Source organism: Eptatretus burgeri, chromosome 2 (assembly GCF_056783735.1).
Source record: "Eptatretus burgeri isolate ZD-2024b chromosome 2, Ebu_testis_v1, whole genome shotgun sequence".
Lineage (NCBI taxonomy): Eukaryota > Metazoa > Chordata > Myxini > Myxiniformes > Myxinidae > Eptatretus > Eptatretus burgeri.
In genome coordinates, this window is record NC_140962.1 from 19,395,501 (window position 1) to 19,412,325 (window position 16,825).

General features: G+C 45.2%; 1 protein-coding gene across 1 annotated transcript in view; it reads right to left on the reverse strand.

Moving 5' to 3' along the window:
* SVEP1 (sushi, von Willebrand factor type A, EGF and pentraxin domain containing 1) overlaps positions 1-7,921 on the reverse strand; it is a 124,371-nt gene extending 116,450 nt beyond the window's left edge. The window contains exons 1-3 of the mRNA XM_085849717.1: positions 7,390-7,921; positions 7,153-7,237; positions 5,177-5,368 (exon numbers count right to left, since the gene is read on the reverse strand). Coding sequence (XP_085705843.1) covers positions 5,177-5,368; positions 7,153-7,237; positions 7,390-7,741 — 629 coding nt within the window. The 5' untranslated portion in view covers positions 7,742-7,921. The remainder of the gene's footprint in view (positions 1-5,176; positions 5,369-7,152; positions 7,238-7,389) is intronic.
* Positions 7,922-16,825: the final 8,904 nt, after the last annotated feature.

Consider the following 16,825-nt stretch of genomic DNA (forward strand, 5'->3'; position numbering starts at 1 on the left):
CCATGTGACCAATCAATTTTTCCTTAACAAACTTGTACACCTATGCCTCAAGGAACATTTGTGTGAAGCTTACCCTCGAACTGTCCAGTCGTTCTGGGGAAGAAGATTTTATTTTATAGGTTTTAGGAGAGGAAGAGGAGATTGGGACCATCCTTTGTGTAGAGTGTTGGTGCTGTTTAAGCAGTCTCCTTGGCTATTGGGCACAATCCTGGACGGGTCGTCACTCCGACACAGTATACCAGCATGCTGGCACTCATTTTGCCGACCTCGGAAGGATGACAGGTCGAGTTAACCCCACCTGGTATTAATTCAATAGCTGAGCAGGATTTGAACTCAGGACCCGAGGATCCAAAGCCCGCCACCCTAACCATTAAGTCAACATCAGGCATATAAGTTTTTTAGGATAAATCCAATATGGTTGCCAAACCATGTGACATATGACGTCACATGTGTGAACCTTTTGTTCCTCATGGATAGGTGGTCATACTTGTAAAGTTTTGCCTCGATTTGTTTAGCCACTTCAGAGAAGACGATTTTTGAAGGTTTTTTTAATGGCTGCCGAATCACGTGACCAGTGATGTCATCAAATTTTTTTTTCTGTGGACCATTTTATCCCAAGATGACCCTCAATTGCTGATCAGATGTAGCATTCTACATATACAATGATGACGTCATAACGAAGGAACCTATGATGTCATGAAAAAAATTCGCACTTATTCCCCATGAGGAGTACTTGCCATGTGCCAAGTTTCAATTTTTTCCTTGGTGCGGTTTCAGAGATACAGAGGTCCAAATTTTTCCGTATTTCCAACATGTCTGCCATGGCACGTGATCTATGACGTCATAATTATCATTACAACATTCTACATGCGTCGTGACACCAATGGTGAAAATTTAGTCTCAATCCAACAAGCAGTTGGGGAGAAAAACACAAAAGTTCTGTGTGGACAAGCAAACAATCAAACGGACCCAAATGCAATAATACCCTCTCCTTCGGCGAGTGTAACTAGAATGGCACTCAGTGGAGCGCACACTCCCACCAGGCTGAATAGTTGACGTTTTGTATTCCACTGATTGGCCGGATCTGGATCCAGACATACAAAATCCATTTGGCTTGTTCTTGTCACACCACCAAGTCATCCACCTAGTTTTGTCATGATGTGTCCACAACTTTTTGAGATATCATGCTACATGTTGTTTTTGGCCCCATCTCTCAATGGTAAAGAATCACTTTTAAAATTATTGTATCTGGATCCGGATCAGGATCTTCACCAAAATCTAATCATTTCATCCTTGTCACACACTCAAACTCTCCACCAAATTTCGTCTGAATCCATCAACAACATTTGAGATATCCTGTTCATAGACAGACAGGGGTGAAAACAAAATAGGACCACTGGACTTGTAGCTTATCTGAGCCCTGGCCTAATGTTGTAACCCAAATTTGGTGGCATTCTGACTGCTGGGTCTGGAGAAGATTTTTTTTTGAATAAATTCACATTGTCAGCCATTTTGACCTCCTTAAAGTCAGGTGAGTGGAAGGAGCTTTGCAATCCCTTTTACCATTCTGGAGAGGAATGTTGCTTCCAAATTTCAGCCGGATCGGCCCAGCAATTTGACAGGAGAAGTCAAAATAGGAGACGGGCGGATGGACAGAAGGACGGATGGTGTGCGATGACAATATCTTATCTGGCGGACGGACTTCAAGATATCTTATATCTTATCAGAAGGACGGACAATATCTGGCATTTCAATTCCAGATAAGCTAACAACCTCCGCCCACATTTGGTAAAAATAGCACACATGAGAATCCCAATGCTACACACCACTCAGCCACTGGACCAGTTTTATTGCTTATTGTGAGTCATCAGCGACAGCATAGACAGAAATGCAAACCACCGAGGCTCTCAAGCATGTGCCACGTGCAATGTCAATAGCAGTCAATACATGAATGAAAACAGTACACCAATCACGTCTGGTGAGTTAAAACCAGTTGCTTGGGGGCAGAGTGCACTCATTAACCTTGGTAAACAGCACATCCAGGAGAAGGAAACTCTGAATCCAAATCTTCAGTTGCCTTGCTGTTCAGGTTTTGAAACTAAAGGCTCGGGTTTAACGGGGTAAAGGCAGCAACCCTTCTTAAAGAGGGTGGCTTTTGCATCCGTCAATCTGTGGACCACCCTTGGGCAACGTGTACAACCCCATTTTCGATGCCCAATCAGGTTGACATGAAGCCATGGCAGCAGGTGGTGGATGGCCATGCAGGTAGCTGGCGCATATTGCCAGAAATGGCTGCATGGCTTTGATGCAAGGTAGAAGATTCTCTGATAAAGAACAATGGTTAGAATCATCGATCTCGTATCGACACTGCCTGCAGTCACTCAAACCGCCCTTCGACACTGATTTTTTTAAATGCCATGAACAAACTTAGGTACATCATGGGTGATGACGGTTGTGGCGAAGTTTCATTGAAATCATGTGTGTAGTTTCGGAGAAGAGACAAAATAGCTATTTTTTAGGGGGGGGGGCTCTATCAAGCATATTTAACGCATGAGGATTCATTTTGCACAACCATGTAATAAATATGGGACATGAGTGTTACCAGGCCTGACTGAATACCGATAACCCTCCATCCATTCACAACAAACCCTCTGTCTACTTCATGAATTCCCAAATTCTCAGAAATATACTCATTAAGTGTTTGATAGACATATCATAATCATGAAACAAACGCGTATCGGTTTCATCAATTTGGTTTCAGACCAGGTCACTCTACCCTGGATATGCTGCTCCTGCTTTCCCAACAATGTATGGAGGACCTCAATGCCAGACATGAGATCAGAGCATCTCTCTCAACATATCGCTTGCTTTTGACACAGTCTGGCACCCTGCCCTGCTCACCAAACTCTCTTCCCATGGTATCCAAGGCCATCTCCACTCATGGATCGCAGACTTCCTCTCCTGCCGCAGTCAACGTGTGGCCCTAAATGGAGTTCTTTCATCTCCTCTTCCTGTCCAGGCTGGAGTTCCTCAAGGTAGCGTTCTTGGCCCTGTTCTTTTTCTGGTTTTTATCAATGATCTCTCCGACTCTCTGGAAAATCCTCTTTATCTCTTTCGTGATGACTCCACCTTCTGCCGTACCATTGGTTCTCCCTCAGACCGGCAAGCAGCAGCTTCTTCGCTCTCTGCAGATCTGGATAAAATCACAAACTGGTCCAACACGTGGAACACGTCTTTCAATCCTGACAAATCTCACTCTCTCACTATGTCTCTCCAAAAGGACCATCTGGAAACCCCCCCCCCTCCTTACCCCCACACACCTACTTTCTCAACAATCCTCTTGAAGTCCTTTCATTCAAACTTTTGGGTCTCCCTATCTGCCATGATCTTACCTGGGAAAGCCACATCTCCAAGCTGGCCTCAAAAGTCAGTCACCAATTGGGCATCCTCCATCATGCAAAGTCCTTCCTTGGCCCAACTGAGCTCCTGACCACATAAAAAGCTTTTGTACACAGCCTGATGGAGTACTGCTCTCCCATCTGGGCTGGTGCTTCTGCTTCTCATCTTTATCGACTTCACGCTGTGGAAACCAAGGCATTTAAGATCAATGTTATCTCCCGCGATGAGGCCGAGTCTTTGGGTCTCTCACTCTGTCACTGCAGGCAGGTCGGTGGTCTTTCTGTCTTCCGCCTTCTCCTCTCCAACCACACCCTCTCCCTTCCCTGCTCTGTCTGCTATCTGCCCCACCCATATTCCTGCAGGGCACTCAAGGTCTGCCAGCAACCCCCTTTTGGTAAAACTACCAAAATCAAGAATCACTGCTCACTTTCCCTCTTTCATTCCTCTTTTTTCCCCACTTTTGGAACAAACTCCCACACTCTCTCCAATCCCATTCTTCCCTCCAGGGCTTCAAAACAGCTGTTCACCACCACCTCTTATCTTCCCCCATCCAAAACCACAATCTTTTCTACCCCCTTTAATCCACCCCAAACCCATGCATAAACATGCATTCTCCAATAGGTTGCGTTCCTTTTTGAACACCCTGTACGTTAACCTGCAGTGAAGTTGTCCAACACTTGAAATATTCACTTCACATTGCATGTTTACACGAACACCGAAGTCATTAAACCACAATTTCTGAACATTTTGATTGTCACATGTGAAGTCAGTTCACTAAGAGCATCTCACAGTGCATGGTGACAAGACATGGTAAGTTGCTGAGTATTCACAGTTAGAGCAAAGTGGTGTCCAACCATAAAGGCAATCATGCAGAGTGATGATAATCACTCTGTGAAAGATTTCAAATTCTCAAAATGCTCTGTTGTCATGGATGTTTCCGCTTAAGTTATATTTTTTCCGTTGTTTTAAAACTATAAACCGATGTTGAGCTGGCTTTGGAAAGAATAGAAGAGAAGGGTGTAGAAGAAAAGACGAGGAAGAGGAAAAAAATTTTTGGTTGTTTAGTTAGTTGATAGATTGTCGATCTGCTTCTACCAGGAGCATTGGTGGACACTGGACAGTAAAGACCCCCATGGTGTCTTTCACAAAGAACAGGCAAGTTATTAGCAGCACCCAGGACAAATTCCAAATTCTTGCCACTCGATGGGAATAATTGGGACCACTAAGGAAAAGTTAGGAGAGGATGTTATTTCATGGATTGTTACCTTCGCAATGCTCATGACACATGTTAGGAACCTTGTGAGTTATGACAACACTTGTGAATGAAAAATCCTTATAAAAGCTCATGACTTCATGTGAGCAGATGTTTGAAGATATCAAATTTTGTTCTGTATCAATGAGGTCACCATTCTTTTCTGGGCCACCCAAACGTAGAGTAAGCTGTTGCACTCTCTGAGAAAGCAAAGGTTTCTCTGACTAATCCATCCATTGGGACCTTACTCTGTGCAGAGCGTTGGTGCTGCCTTCGCAGTCTCCTTGGCTATTGGGCAGAATCCTGGACGGGTCACCACTCCGACACAGGATACCAGCAAGCTGGCACTCATTTTGACAACCTCGGAAGGATGACAGGCAACCCCACCTGGTATTAATTCAAGAGCGAGTGGGATTTGAACTTAGGATCCGAGGATCCCAAACCCACCACCCTAACCATTAAGCCAACACCAGGCATTCTGACTAATATTACCATATCAGTGGTATCTATTTACCAATGGCTTACCGGTATCCAGATGTGCACACGTATGTTGCTCTTGACTTGTATGTAATGCCACTCTCTATGAAGAAACCATTTGTGATATCTTCTGGGAGCCCACAGGAGACAGGCTCGCATGATGGAAAATGGGAGTTCCAGCTGCCATTGGAAAAGCATTGGACAATCCTTTGTCCAATCAAAGTGTATCCCTCATCACACCTGCAATAGTGCAGCCGTGTCCATGAGCACAACTTGGACCAAATCATCTGTCAACAAACATCATACATCATACCTGAGGGCATAGCAAAACTTGTGCTGAAATATTATAAAATCATGATCGTTACCAAACAAAGCCAAATGAAACGATTCAATACAATCATTGAATGCAAGATCACTTTTGATGCTGACATTAAATTATTATTCTTCCCCAAATATATTTTTAAACATAGGGGCAATACCCCCGTGTGCTCCCTTTGTAGCAGCTGGATAAGATAACCAGGGAACCACTGATAAGCTTGGATGCTCTACTACAAAATATGTAACAGAGGGGAAATTAAATACACATGGATTTTTTTTTAAATATTGTGAACAACCTTTGGTACATCACGGGTGATGAAGGTTGTGGTGAAGTGCCATCAGAATTGTGTGTTTAGTTTCTGAGAAGAAAACAAATACCTCTTTTGGGTGGGAGGGCAAACCCCCCTGTAGACTCCCTTAGACCATGACTTTTTGATGGTGTGAACAAGCTTTGGTATATAATGGGTGATGAAGGTTGTAGTCAAGTTTCATTGGAATTGTGTGTTTAGTTTCTGAGAAAAAAGCAAATACCTCTTTTGGGGGTCTAAGGGAGTCTACAGGGGGGCAAGCCCCCTGTAGACTCCCCTTGGAGCCCGATTTTTTTTAAGGGTGTGAACAATCTTTGGTACATCACAGGTGATGAAGGTTGCAGTGAAGTTTCATCAGAAGTGTGCGTGTAGTTTCTGAGAAGAAAGCAAATGCATATTTTGGGGGGCAAACCCCCTTACATCCCATTCGACCCAGATTTTTTAAAATGTCATTAGCAAACTTTGGTTCATCAAGGGTGATGAAAGTTGTAGTCAAGTTTCATTGGAATTGTGTGTTTAGTTTCTGAGAAAAAAGCAAATACCTCTTTTGGGGGTCTAAGGGAGTCTACAGGGGGGCAAGCCCCCCTATAGACTCCCCTTCGAGCCCGATTTTTTTTTTTAAGGGTGTGAACAATCTTTGGTACATCACAGGTGATGAAGGTTGCAGTGAAGTTTCATCAGAAGTGTGTGTGTAGTTTCTGAGAAGAAAGCAAATGCATATTTTGGGGGGCAAACCCCCTTACATCCCATTAGACCCAGATTTTTTAAAATGTCTTTAGCAAACTTTGGTTCATCAAGGGTGATGAAAGTTGTGGTCAAGTATCATTGGAATTGTGTGTTTAGTTTCTGAGAAGAAAGCAAGTACCTATTTTTTGGGGGGGGGGGCAAGCCCCCCCCTTGTAGACTCCCTCAGACCCCGATTTATTTAATGCTGTGAACAAACTTTGGTACACCACGAGTGATGAAGGTAGTGGTCAAGTTTCATTGGAATTGTGTGTTTAGTTTCTAAGAAGAAATTGAATACCTATTTTGAGGGAAACCCCCGTAGACCCCCATAGTGCCCGATTTTTATTTTTATTTTTATGCCATGAACAAACTTTGGTGCATACACGGTGATGAAGGTTGTGGTAAAGTTTCATCGAAATCCTATCTGTAGCTTCAGAGAAGAAGTTGAAAGTATTTGCGGACGGACAGACGGACGGACGACGCGCCATCCCATAAGCTCCCCGGAACTACGTTCCAGGTGAGCTAAAAATCAAACAAAACAACAGGACTATGACATGAGAATGAAAATGACATGAGAAAATGGAAATCTTTCACCAAAGATCGAAGTCTAAGTGATAAAACTACAATAGAAAGTTAATTGTTAAAAAAAACAGTTTGATTGGGGAAACAAACCTGAATGAAATAATTCCTCTGAGGTCAAGTTCATTTGTCTCCATTACTCCAAACATCATGGAGTCTGGTGGTAAACATGGAACTTCTGATAAAAGATAAGACATCAATCAAAAGCGAGGAATCTTTATCGATGGACACAAAAAGGTATCGGTTTTGCAGACGGACAAAGAGACATAAAGTTTGAGTGTTAACACAGTAAAAAGGCACAGCAGAAGTTTGTGTTTGTGCTGTACTCACTACTGCGGTTGGGTCTAAAGTCAGCATCTCCAGAAAGATGGGCCAAACCGATCCATCCAGAACTTTCTCTTGATTCCTGTTGACGATTCCTCGGTGAAACATTGGAAGAGGATCTCTGGTAACCTGACACAACCGCAGTTGACTCTCTCATAGCCCTCACACGTTGCTGTCTCGATTGCACATTTCCCGGGGGATCTTCAACTATTGAGAACCTTCGGTCAGCCCGGTAAGAAGGATCTTGTGGGTCAGGCCAATGCGGCCTACCTGAAAGTGTAGGTATCAGTGAAAACAATGTGATGGTAAAAAATCCGATGGAATTCCAGGGCAGGTTCAGTTGGACAATGTGGATCATGGCTACAGCTATCCACTGCCTCTCTCCTTCTCACTCCCTACCTCCTCCCCCACCCCCACCCTTCAGCCTCTGTGTCTGTCTCTCGTCTCGGTAATCCCGCGTCTCTCTAACTCTCCATTCACTCCCCTTCTCCCTCTTTCTCTACTTCTCATTCTCATACTCACACTCGCTTTCCCGAGTACCCACACTCCCCCCTCTCTCCCTCTCTCATGACCCTAACCCTACCCATTTTTCAGCCCTTGCCTGTGCCTCTTGTCCCCTGCCCTGTTGTTGCCCTATGGATTGTGGCCCCTTGCACAAGGAATGTGCGAGCAGCCCATTTCCAAACCACGTTTATCTGCTTCAATGCTGGCATGTGCGGCATTGCATCCCACCAACACTAGCGACACAGATCACCGCCATGCCTCCGCTTACATGGCCAAGCAGCAGCAGCAGCAGCATTGCAATGACGGCTCGCTTTCATGGCAATGTGCAATGTCTTTCAACAACCGTATGATGCAAACGTTATATTATAAGTGCTCTCGATACATTTATGATAAAAACCACTCCGAATGAAAGAAATCGACGATGTCTCACGTCCGACACTGTTCGCTCATGATAGGCTGTCGCTTTCACAAATGTTTGTGTTGCTCTGTTGACGTTCTGCAAACAAGCCACTGCTGATTGATAAGACAGCTGTGTAACTAGTTTTTAGGGACGAAGAAATATCAGATTGTAAGAAAAGGTCATTCTGTTGACCAAGTTCATGTGACATCCTCATCCTTGCAGATCTCCCACATTACAGAGGTTTGGGTTGGAACAAATCACTCATGTATCGGGCAGTGTTTCTCAGCCGGATTTACCAGACGACCCTCCCGTACTGGTATTTGGTTGCCGGGACCCCCCCTGTTATCCCTACAAGGGTTAATGTGGTGGATTCCCATTCCTTTCATGCCATATAGGCACGTGGGGCTGCCAAGGAAGTTCCATCGGCAAGGAGTACAGTCCTGGACAGGTTGTCACTCCAACACAGATTACCCCAAATGGCTATTACCTCAGTACACTGGTACTCATTTCACCAACCTCAGAAGGATGACGGGCTGAGTCAACCACACCTGATGTTAATTCAGCGGATGACAGGGCCTCATACTCAACACCCTGAGGTCCCAAACCTCAACCACTAAGCCTACACCAGGCTTCCAGTGAATGATACGCCATGCAAAATATTGTCTACCAACGTAGATGAAACCGCTCGTCCCCTGGATGGCCGTAATGCAGAAATGCCTCATTTTGCTGATGGGTCCAAGGGCCAAGACGGTGGCTGATGCTATAATGACACTCATGATACAGTGACAGATTCGAGTCGTTAAATCTGCACTTTTCATGGAAAGCCATCACGAATCACTTACCACAATTCACATTCTGTGGAGCTAGTGCACTGCAATGCAAAACCTATTGAGTCATGTAGGACTGATGCATACAAGTGAGAGATCTTGCTGAAAACACAAATCTTCACTACCTTCTCATAAAGTTTCTACCAAGGACAGGGTACTCTCGTTAAAACTCCATGATTTTACACATATATTGTTAACGAACTATTATTGATGACACAAGCATTGAAGTGATACCTCGACAGTCAGTAGGTCGCTTCATCCCATGCTGTGCGCAGTGTCGCTGCTGCTGCTGCTGCTGCGACAGAAGCAGTCTCATGGTGAGCAGTTGCCTTCCCAGCAGTTTGTGAGGGTCGGAATTTGGAATTTGTTCAGAGTGCTGGAAATAACTCTCCTGCTCTTCATTAAAAAAAAAACACACACCAAAGGATATTTTACATTCACCATCTCCTACGTACTACGATACAGACTAAAGTCTAAGGTTTTGTTCCCACTGAACGTGAACATCCCAGAGTGTTACAAAGAGAGGATGACGGTCACCAGCACCCTGGCCAATTTCAAATTCCTTCTGTACCCAACAGGGGGCACTGCATCAGTGGCATAGCTACACTGCCAGGAATTATGCAATCAGCAACCATGTACCGCATACGAACGAATGAATGAAGTTTTTTTTTCAATACAACAGTCTCGGCTCATGGAGGAGATAAAAGTGAAATGGCACCAGGTGGATATGGGGGGAGGGGTGGACATATACAAAGAGAAAAGCAGGAATAACACAAAACGAGTAACAATGGCCTTGACAACAACAGAATGGGAAAGAATCTGCATGTGCAGAAGATATGGTCGATGTGCATGGGGTGAGCGCATGAAGTAGTGTCGGACAGCGCATTTCAAAGAATGAAGTAATTCGAAGGAAATGACGAACACAGAGACGATTCTACAATCTGGTGATTAAGGGAACTAATTAAGACAGATGGGCAACCAGCCTTTACTTTGGTATGGTAGGTAGGTGAGGGTTCCTTGATGAACATGTGTGACCCAGAGTGGCTGGAGGAGGGCAGAGGTGGGGGAGAGTGTGAGGAACAAGGTCATATGTAAGCTTGTATAACATAGAAAGTCCACCAACTTACTGCCGGTGGGAAAGTGACAGTCCTGAAGAAACTGCCTCCTATCTAGAGATATCAATGATGTGGAAGACCTTGTTGAAGACTACGTCAAGAGGGCCAAGGGAAGTGGGTGGAAATAAGAGCAACAGCCCAAGCTGGGTAGCCATAGTATATGGGAGCTCCATGTAAAAGCTATGCACACTGTGATGTGTTCGGTGTGGCTCAGGAGTGCCAAAAGAGTGAATAGGCTTTCATGCTAATTTGATGATATGTTCCTCCCATAAAAGGTTATGGCAGATAGTCAGGTCACAAGGAGTTCCAGGGACTGTTCCTCTTCCAGTGGTTGTCCAGGGAAGTGGATCAGATAGTTTGTTTCCCGATCCTTGTGGAGAGACTGCGAGAGCATGTGACTTGCCGGCATTGAATATTATGTTCCAAGTAACTGTCCATTGACTTATCTTATCCAGGTCTGATTAAAGTGGTTCAGCAACAGCTCAGGCCTTTCACAGGAGTAGTGTTTCGTTCGACACAGAGTGGAGTCATTGAGAAAATTGTAAAGTTGGGTTCCAGGAGAATCAACTCCATCAATGATATATATTAGATAAGTAAGGATATGGGAGTAGTGAGAGGAGGGAAGCAGAGTGGAAGAGTGAGGGTAGGGGTCCTTGAAAGGGAAGACTGAAGTTTGGGATTGAACTGGAATGTAATTATATTTTTTCATGTTCCGGGTACTATAGAAATACTTGATGAGTAATGACTCTTTTCCAACTCTATAACGAAACAATACTTCGACAAAGATTTTGTCAGTGATGAATTGAATATGTGGACTAACGATGGAATCTAATATTTATTAACAACACTTAGTTTTAAGGAATTTTTAATTTGTAAAGTAAAGTTTATTTGACATATAACAGTCAAGGCAGGTCCTCCCCCCCTCTCAAGTCAAGTCAATCAAGTGAATCCTCCAAAGTCAATCCAATCAAAGCAGAGGTAAGTCATTCCACACCCTCTCCCACCCCTCCCACACCTCACCCCCTATCACCCTCCTCTTTCCTGTGCACAGTATTCTCCCCTTCCCCTCTCTTGCATGCCTGGTGTTGGCTTAAGGGTTAGGGTGGTGAGCTTGAGATCCTAGGGTCCTGAGTTCAAATCCCCCTCAGCTGTTGAATTAATATTCAGGTGGGGTTAATTCAGCCAGTCATCCTTCCGAGGTCGGCAAAATGAGTGCGAGCATACTGGTATACTGTGTCGGAGTGACGACCCGTCCAGGATTGTGCCCAATACCTAAGGAGATTGCTTAAGCAGCACCAACGCTCTACACAGAGTATGGTCTCAATCTCCTCCTCTCCTCCTCCCTCTCGTGAGTGAAGGATCACATGTGAAGAGGGGTGGTCCAAATGTCATACATGTCTTCTTCTTCTTCTTTCGGCTGCTCCCGTTCGGGGTCGCCACAGCAGATCATCCATATGATCCGCATAGTGATTTGGCACAGGTTTTACGCCGGATGCCCTTCCTGACGCAACCCTGGTCGCCTCTTACGACACAGGGATATGGTACACCTATTTTAACCGGGGTATACACCGGCCCAGTATACTGGTACTCATTTCACCGACCTCGGAAGGATGACAGGCTGAGTCAACCCCCTGGTGTATTAATTCAGTGGTCCAACGGGGCTTGAACTCAGGACCTTTTGGATCCCAAGCCGCTGCCCTAACCACTGTGCCAACACCAGGCTTTGTAAATGTCATACATGTCTATGCCCGTGGATTTCCCACAGGTGCCCCCACTACATACAGTATTATAAAGCAGGAATGTCTGTCTGTCCGTCCGTCCCCAAACTACTCCCTCATTTTTGGACTTGCCCCATCAAACCTTCTGTGGAATGTTTTGGGGTCCCAACAGATGTCCTAAGGTGGGTGGAAGGTTTCCTAAATACCTCAATACAATTATGATTTTGACTTTCGATCCGTACAAAATTGCTCCCGATCCGGAAGTAAACACAGTCACGGGTTCGGCAGGAACATTCACTGGTTTGATTATAATATCTCACAACAATTGTGATTTTGAGTTTCCACCAAAACGAAAGTTGCTATTGTTGACGACCACCTCCACACGTGGGTGGGTTTCAAGAGGTGGAACTGAGACCTACCAGGTCTTAAAGTATCCGTGTGTGTGTGTGTGTTTGTGTGTGTGTGTATGTTTGTGTGTGTGTGTGTGTGTATGTTTGTGTGTGTGTGTGTGTGTGTTTGTGTGTGTGTGTATGTGTGTGTGTGTGTGTGTGTGTGTGTGTGTGTGTGTGTGTGTGTGTGTGTGTGTGTGTGTGTGTGTGTGTGTAAAATACAAGCAAATACAACCCATTGCATTGCTGACAGTAATTAATGGAGGGAGAGAGAGGAGGGAGGGGAAGAGAGGAGAGAGAGGGGAATAGAAGAGAGAGGGGAATAGAAGAGAGAGGGGAAGAGAGGAGAGGAGAGAGAGGGGAAGAGAGGAGAGAGAGTGGAAGAGAGGAGAAGAGAGGGGAAGAGAGGAGAGAGAGGGGCAGAGAGGAGAGAGAGAAGAGAGGGGAAGAGAGGAGAGAGGAGAAGAGAGGAGAGAGAGAGGAGAGAGAGAGGAGAAGAGAGGGGGAGAGAGGAGAAGAGAGGGGAGAGAGGAGAAGAGAGGGGGAGAGAGGAGAGAGAGGGGAAGAGAGGAGAGAGAGGAGAGAGAGGGGCAGAGAGGAGAGAGAGAAGAGAGGGGAAGAGGGAAGAGAGGAGAGAGGAGAAGAGAGGAGAGAGAGAGGGGGAGAGAGGAGAGAGAGGAAGGAAGGAGAAGGTGGGGAGCGCAACGCTGCACCAAACGTTACTATACAATACACTGTGGGAGGGAGAGGTGCAAGGAGGGGGTGAGAGAGACAGACAGACATACGGAGAAAGAGGTGTGGGAGGAGAGTGCTGCATTTTAGTGGGAAGGGTTGTGAGGAGGGGACAGAGAGAGAGAGTGGAGGGGGGGGAGGGGAGGGGAAGGTCGGAAAAAAATGAGAGGTGAAGCAGGATGTGGGGTTATGTTATGCTTCGTGATGGAACACACACACACACACACACACACACACACACACACACACACACACACACACACACACACACACACACACACACACACACACACACACACACACACACTGAGGTTTCAATACATAGCGATTTTGGTTAAACAATGCAGAAATCAAGAAAATGACCAGATACCAAGATCTCAAAAATGAAGTGAAAAGATCCTGGAAGTTGAAGAGATCTGAAATTGTTCCAGTGATCATTGAAGCAATGAGAATGATGAAGAAGAACTTTACAGAGATCTTACAAATCATCCCTGGGAATATTACTACAAACGAACGAGAGTAGGAAGCTGTCTCAGGCTCAGTGACGATCCTCCAAAGAGCCCTCGGAACAAAACTTCACACCTTGATCCATGATTCGTGACCTCTCTTACGAAAATGCAGGTGGATACTTCGAGACCTGCGAGGAGTCTGTTCCACCTTCTGAAACCCGCATATGGAGATAACAACCAATAACACACACACACACACACACACACACACACACACACACACACACACACACACACACACACACACACACACACACACACACACACACACACACACACACACACACACACACCACACCCACGAAGGTGGATACTTTGATACTTTGAGACCCGTGAGGGCTTTGTTCCACCTTCTGAAACCCATGTATGGAGATAACAACCAACAACCCAAATACCGGAGCCAAGTGCCATTGTGGTAATTCAATTCATACACATGCACACTCACGCAAAAATGGACACACGCATAAGGTACATACAAACGACAAACACAAAGATTTACTTTTAAACAGAGTTCTTTGAAAGAAGAATTCAAGTGGGAAATGTACAATATTCAATTGAAAAATATATCAAGGCACAAACCACAAAATGTCAATCTATGCTCTGTGCCTTCACAGCGAGAACAAACATGGTGAACATGAGGTCAGATTTATATATATATATATATATATATATATATATATATATATATATATATATATATATATATATATGTATCTATCAATGTCAAAGTGAGGGTGGATTATGGAAAAAAATCGCACAAAAAGGTGAAACAAAGCGATGCTCTGTAAAAATAAAAAAATTTTATTGGATAAGACACCACCCGAGGCAACCATCACATGACACCACAGGACCCAACAAAGGCGGGGGGGGGGGGGAATGTACGTCGAATCAATGTGTTATATTGAAAGCATGGGTACTTTTCCCAAGACAAACAACCAAGCAACTTGGAGAGTGCTTGCCAAGTGACGCAAGCACTCAAGGAAATGCTTCAATGAACTGGATGATAAGGAACAGCTGGCTTGGCAAGCGATGAGCAATCACCGATCCGTCAAATTAAACCAGAGAGGATGAAATGTCAAATATATCCAAATTGGACAAACTAACAATTTTTATAAGAAGTCGGAACTGCTGCTGAGTTCAATTCTGGAGCTTAAATTTTGTAATTTGGCTTAGTTTAAGAGCTTCTAGATGTTATGGCATGTGCGGAAATGAAATAAAGCCATGAACGCTGGCATCTCCGGGCATTGATAAGCATAGCATTGTACCCAGCAATTCGTAGGTATGATGATCAGGCATTGATGATATGAGTAAGGAAAGTGAAAAAAATTTTTTATTGTGAATAAACCATAGTGTCCTGTTTCAAGTCAGTCAGTTGAGCAGGCCGAACAAAATGGCGAATTAAGCCCCAAGCGAGGGAACCCACATGCACCTTAAGACACCAGCGAGGTGTCTGTGGATGCACCTGATACAGGATATAATTAAATAAGGCCATTAATTATCTTCAAATGGAGTGTTTTAATTAACCAAAACACTCAATTTTCATCCATGCATTTCCTTGGAGTTCTCTTAGTATGCATGCAAAGTTTGGGGCCGCTGAGTTTCATGTATTTTGGAGTTGTGGAGGAGATGGACGGATGGATGGATGGGACTGACAGACTAACAGAAGGACACACACTGACATTTATCACTGAAGATGTATAATATGTCATGTATAACATGTGTGTATACAACATGTGCAACATGTCACGTATCATACGTGTGTATATAACATGTGCAACATGTCACATATAATGTGTTTATATAACATTTGCAACATGTCACATATAATATGTGTGTATTTAACATGTGCAACATGTCACATATCCATCCATTGGGACCATACTCTGTGCAGAGTGTTGGTGCTGCCCAAGCAGTCTCCTTGGCTATTGGGTACAATCCTGGATGGGTCGCCACTCTGACACAGGATACTAGCAAGCTGGCACTCATTTTGCCAACCTCAGAAGGATGACAGGCAGAGTCAACCCTACCTGGTATTAATTCAATAGCCGAGTGGGATTTGAACTCAGGATCCTTGGATTCCAAGCCCACCACCCTAACCAGTAAGCCAACACCAGGCACATGTCACATATAATATGTGTGTATATGTATATTGTTGAGGGCCGGGGGTCGGTGGCGAGAACGACCACAAGGTGGGGGAGGTTACGTCGTCTCCCACATGACTCTCCGGAATTGTAGGCCGTCGCTCCAGATAACTCCGTGGGGCGGCGGGTCGCTTAACCGACCGTGGACGCCAATACCTCCACCGCGTAGCGTAGGGTCTTTTTGTCTAGAACCAATTTACCTAATTAATACGTGGTGTCGTCTACGGGGAACCATGCCCTCGGCACATCTTGCTCAAACCGGGCCACTCTACCGACTGCGGTAGAGTTCCAACTACCTACGACCAACTCCGGTTCGGGTGCAGTCGAGCGGAACTGCCAAAGTCATGCCGGCTTGGATGAACAGATTAACAGGAACAAAAACCTGGCTAAAACTCAGATCCGAACTATGCTGGACCAATGAAAGAAAGGACGGAAACGAACTGGGAACATTTCGACAGTAATTTATTTACAATAAAGAGGACACAGAGCAAGACTTATCGTGGAATATACAAGCAAGAATTTACAATGTTCAAAAACACTTACACAGTTTCTCCTTACAAGACGGGCCCACACACTCAGATGCACACTCAGATGATTTATTAAAAAGACCCGCGCAGCCAGAGAGGGAGAGACGAGCTGGGGATCGCAGTTCGCTTGGGTACCTGCACGTTGAAGGGAGGGGGTGCTCCGCGGTGCGGCACCTGCTAATGGTCGTGCGGCTTGGCCCACAGTGACACGCGTGGGGCTCGTGCCCGTGGAGGAACCCGAGCGGAGCAGTCAGAGTCCCAGAGCGGAGATCAGGGTAGCGGACGGACCCAGGAAAACTCTGCCCCGATTGGACAGGGTCTTCATGGGGTCCGCCCTTTCTGGGCGGGGCCTCAGTCAAACCGGGAGGACCGCCCCCCCCCCTCCACGTGTGTGGACTCATCAAGGGGAAGATCCAACGTTGAAAAGGAACGTTTGTAGAAGCGCAAAGGAACGGCGGACTGGACGTTTTTGCCCCGTATGCTGTGGCCAGCGAGGCGAGGGTTGCAATCACTGGAAGGTTGGTTGTTGGATGGTCTGTTGGATGATTGTTAGAGGGTTCGTTGGATGGTTTGTTGGATG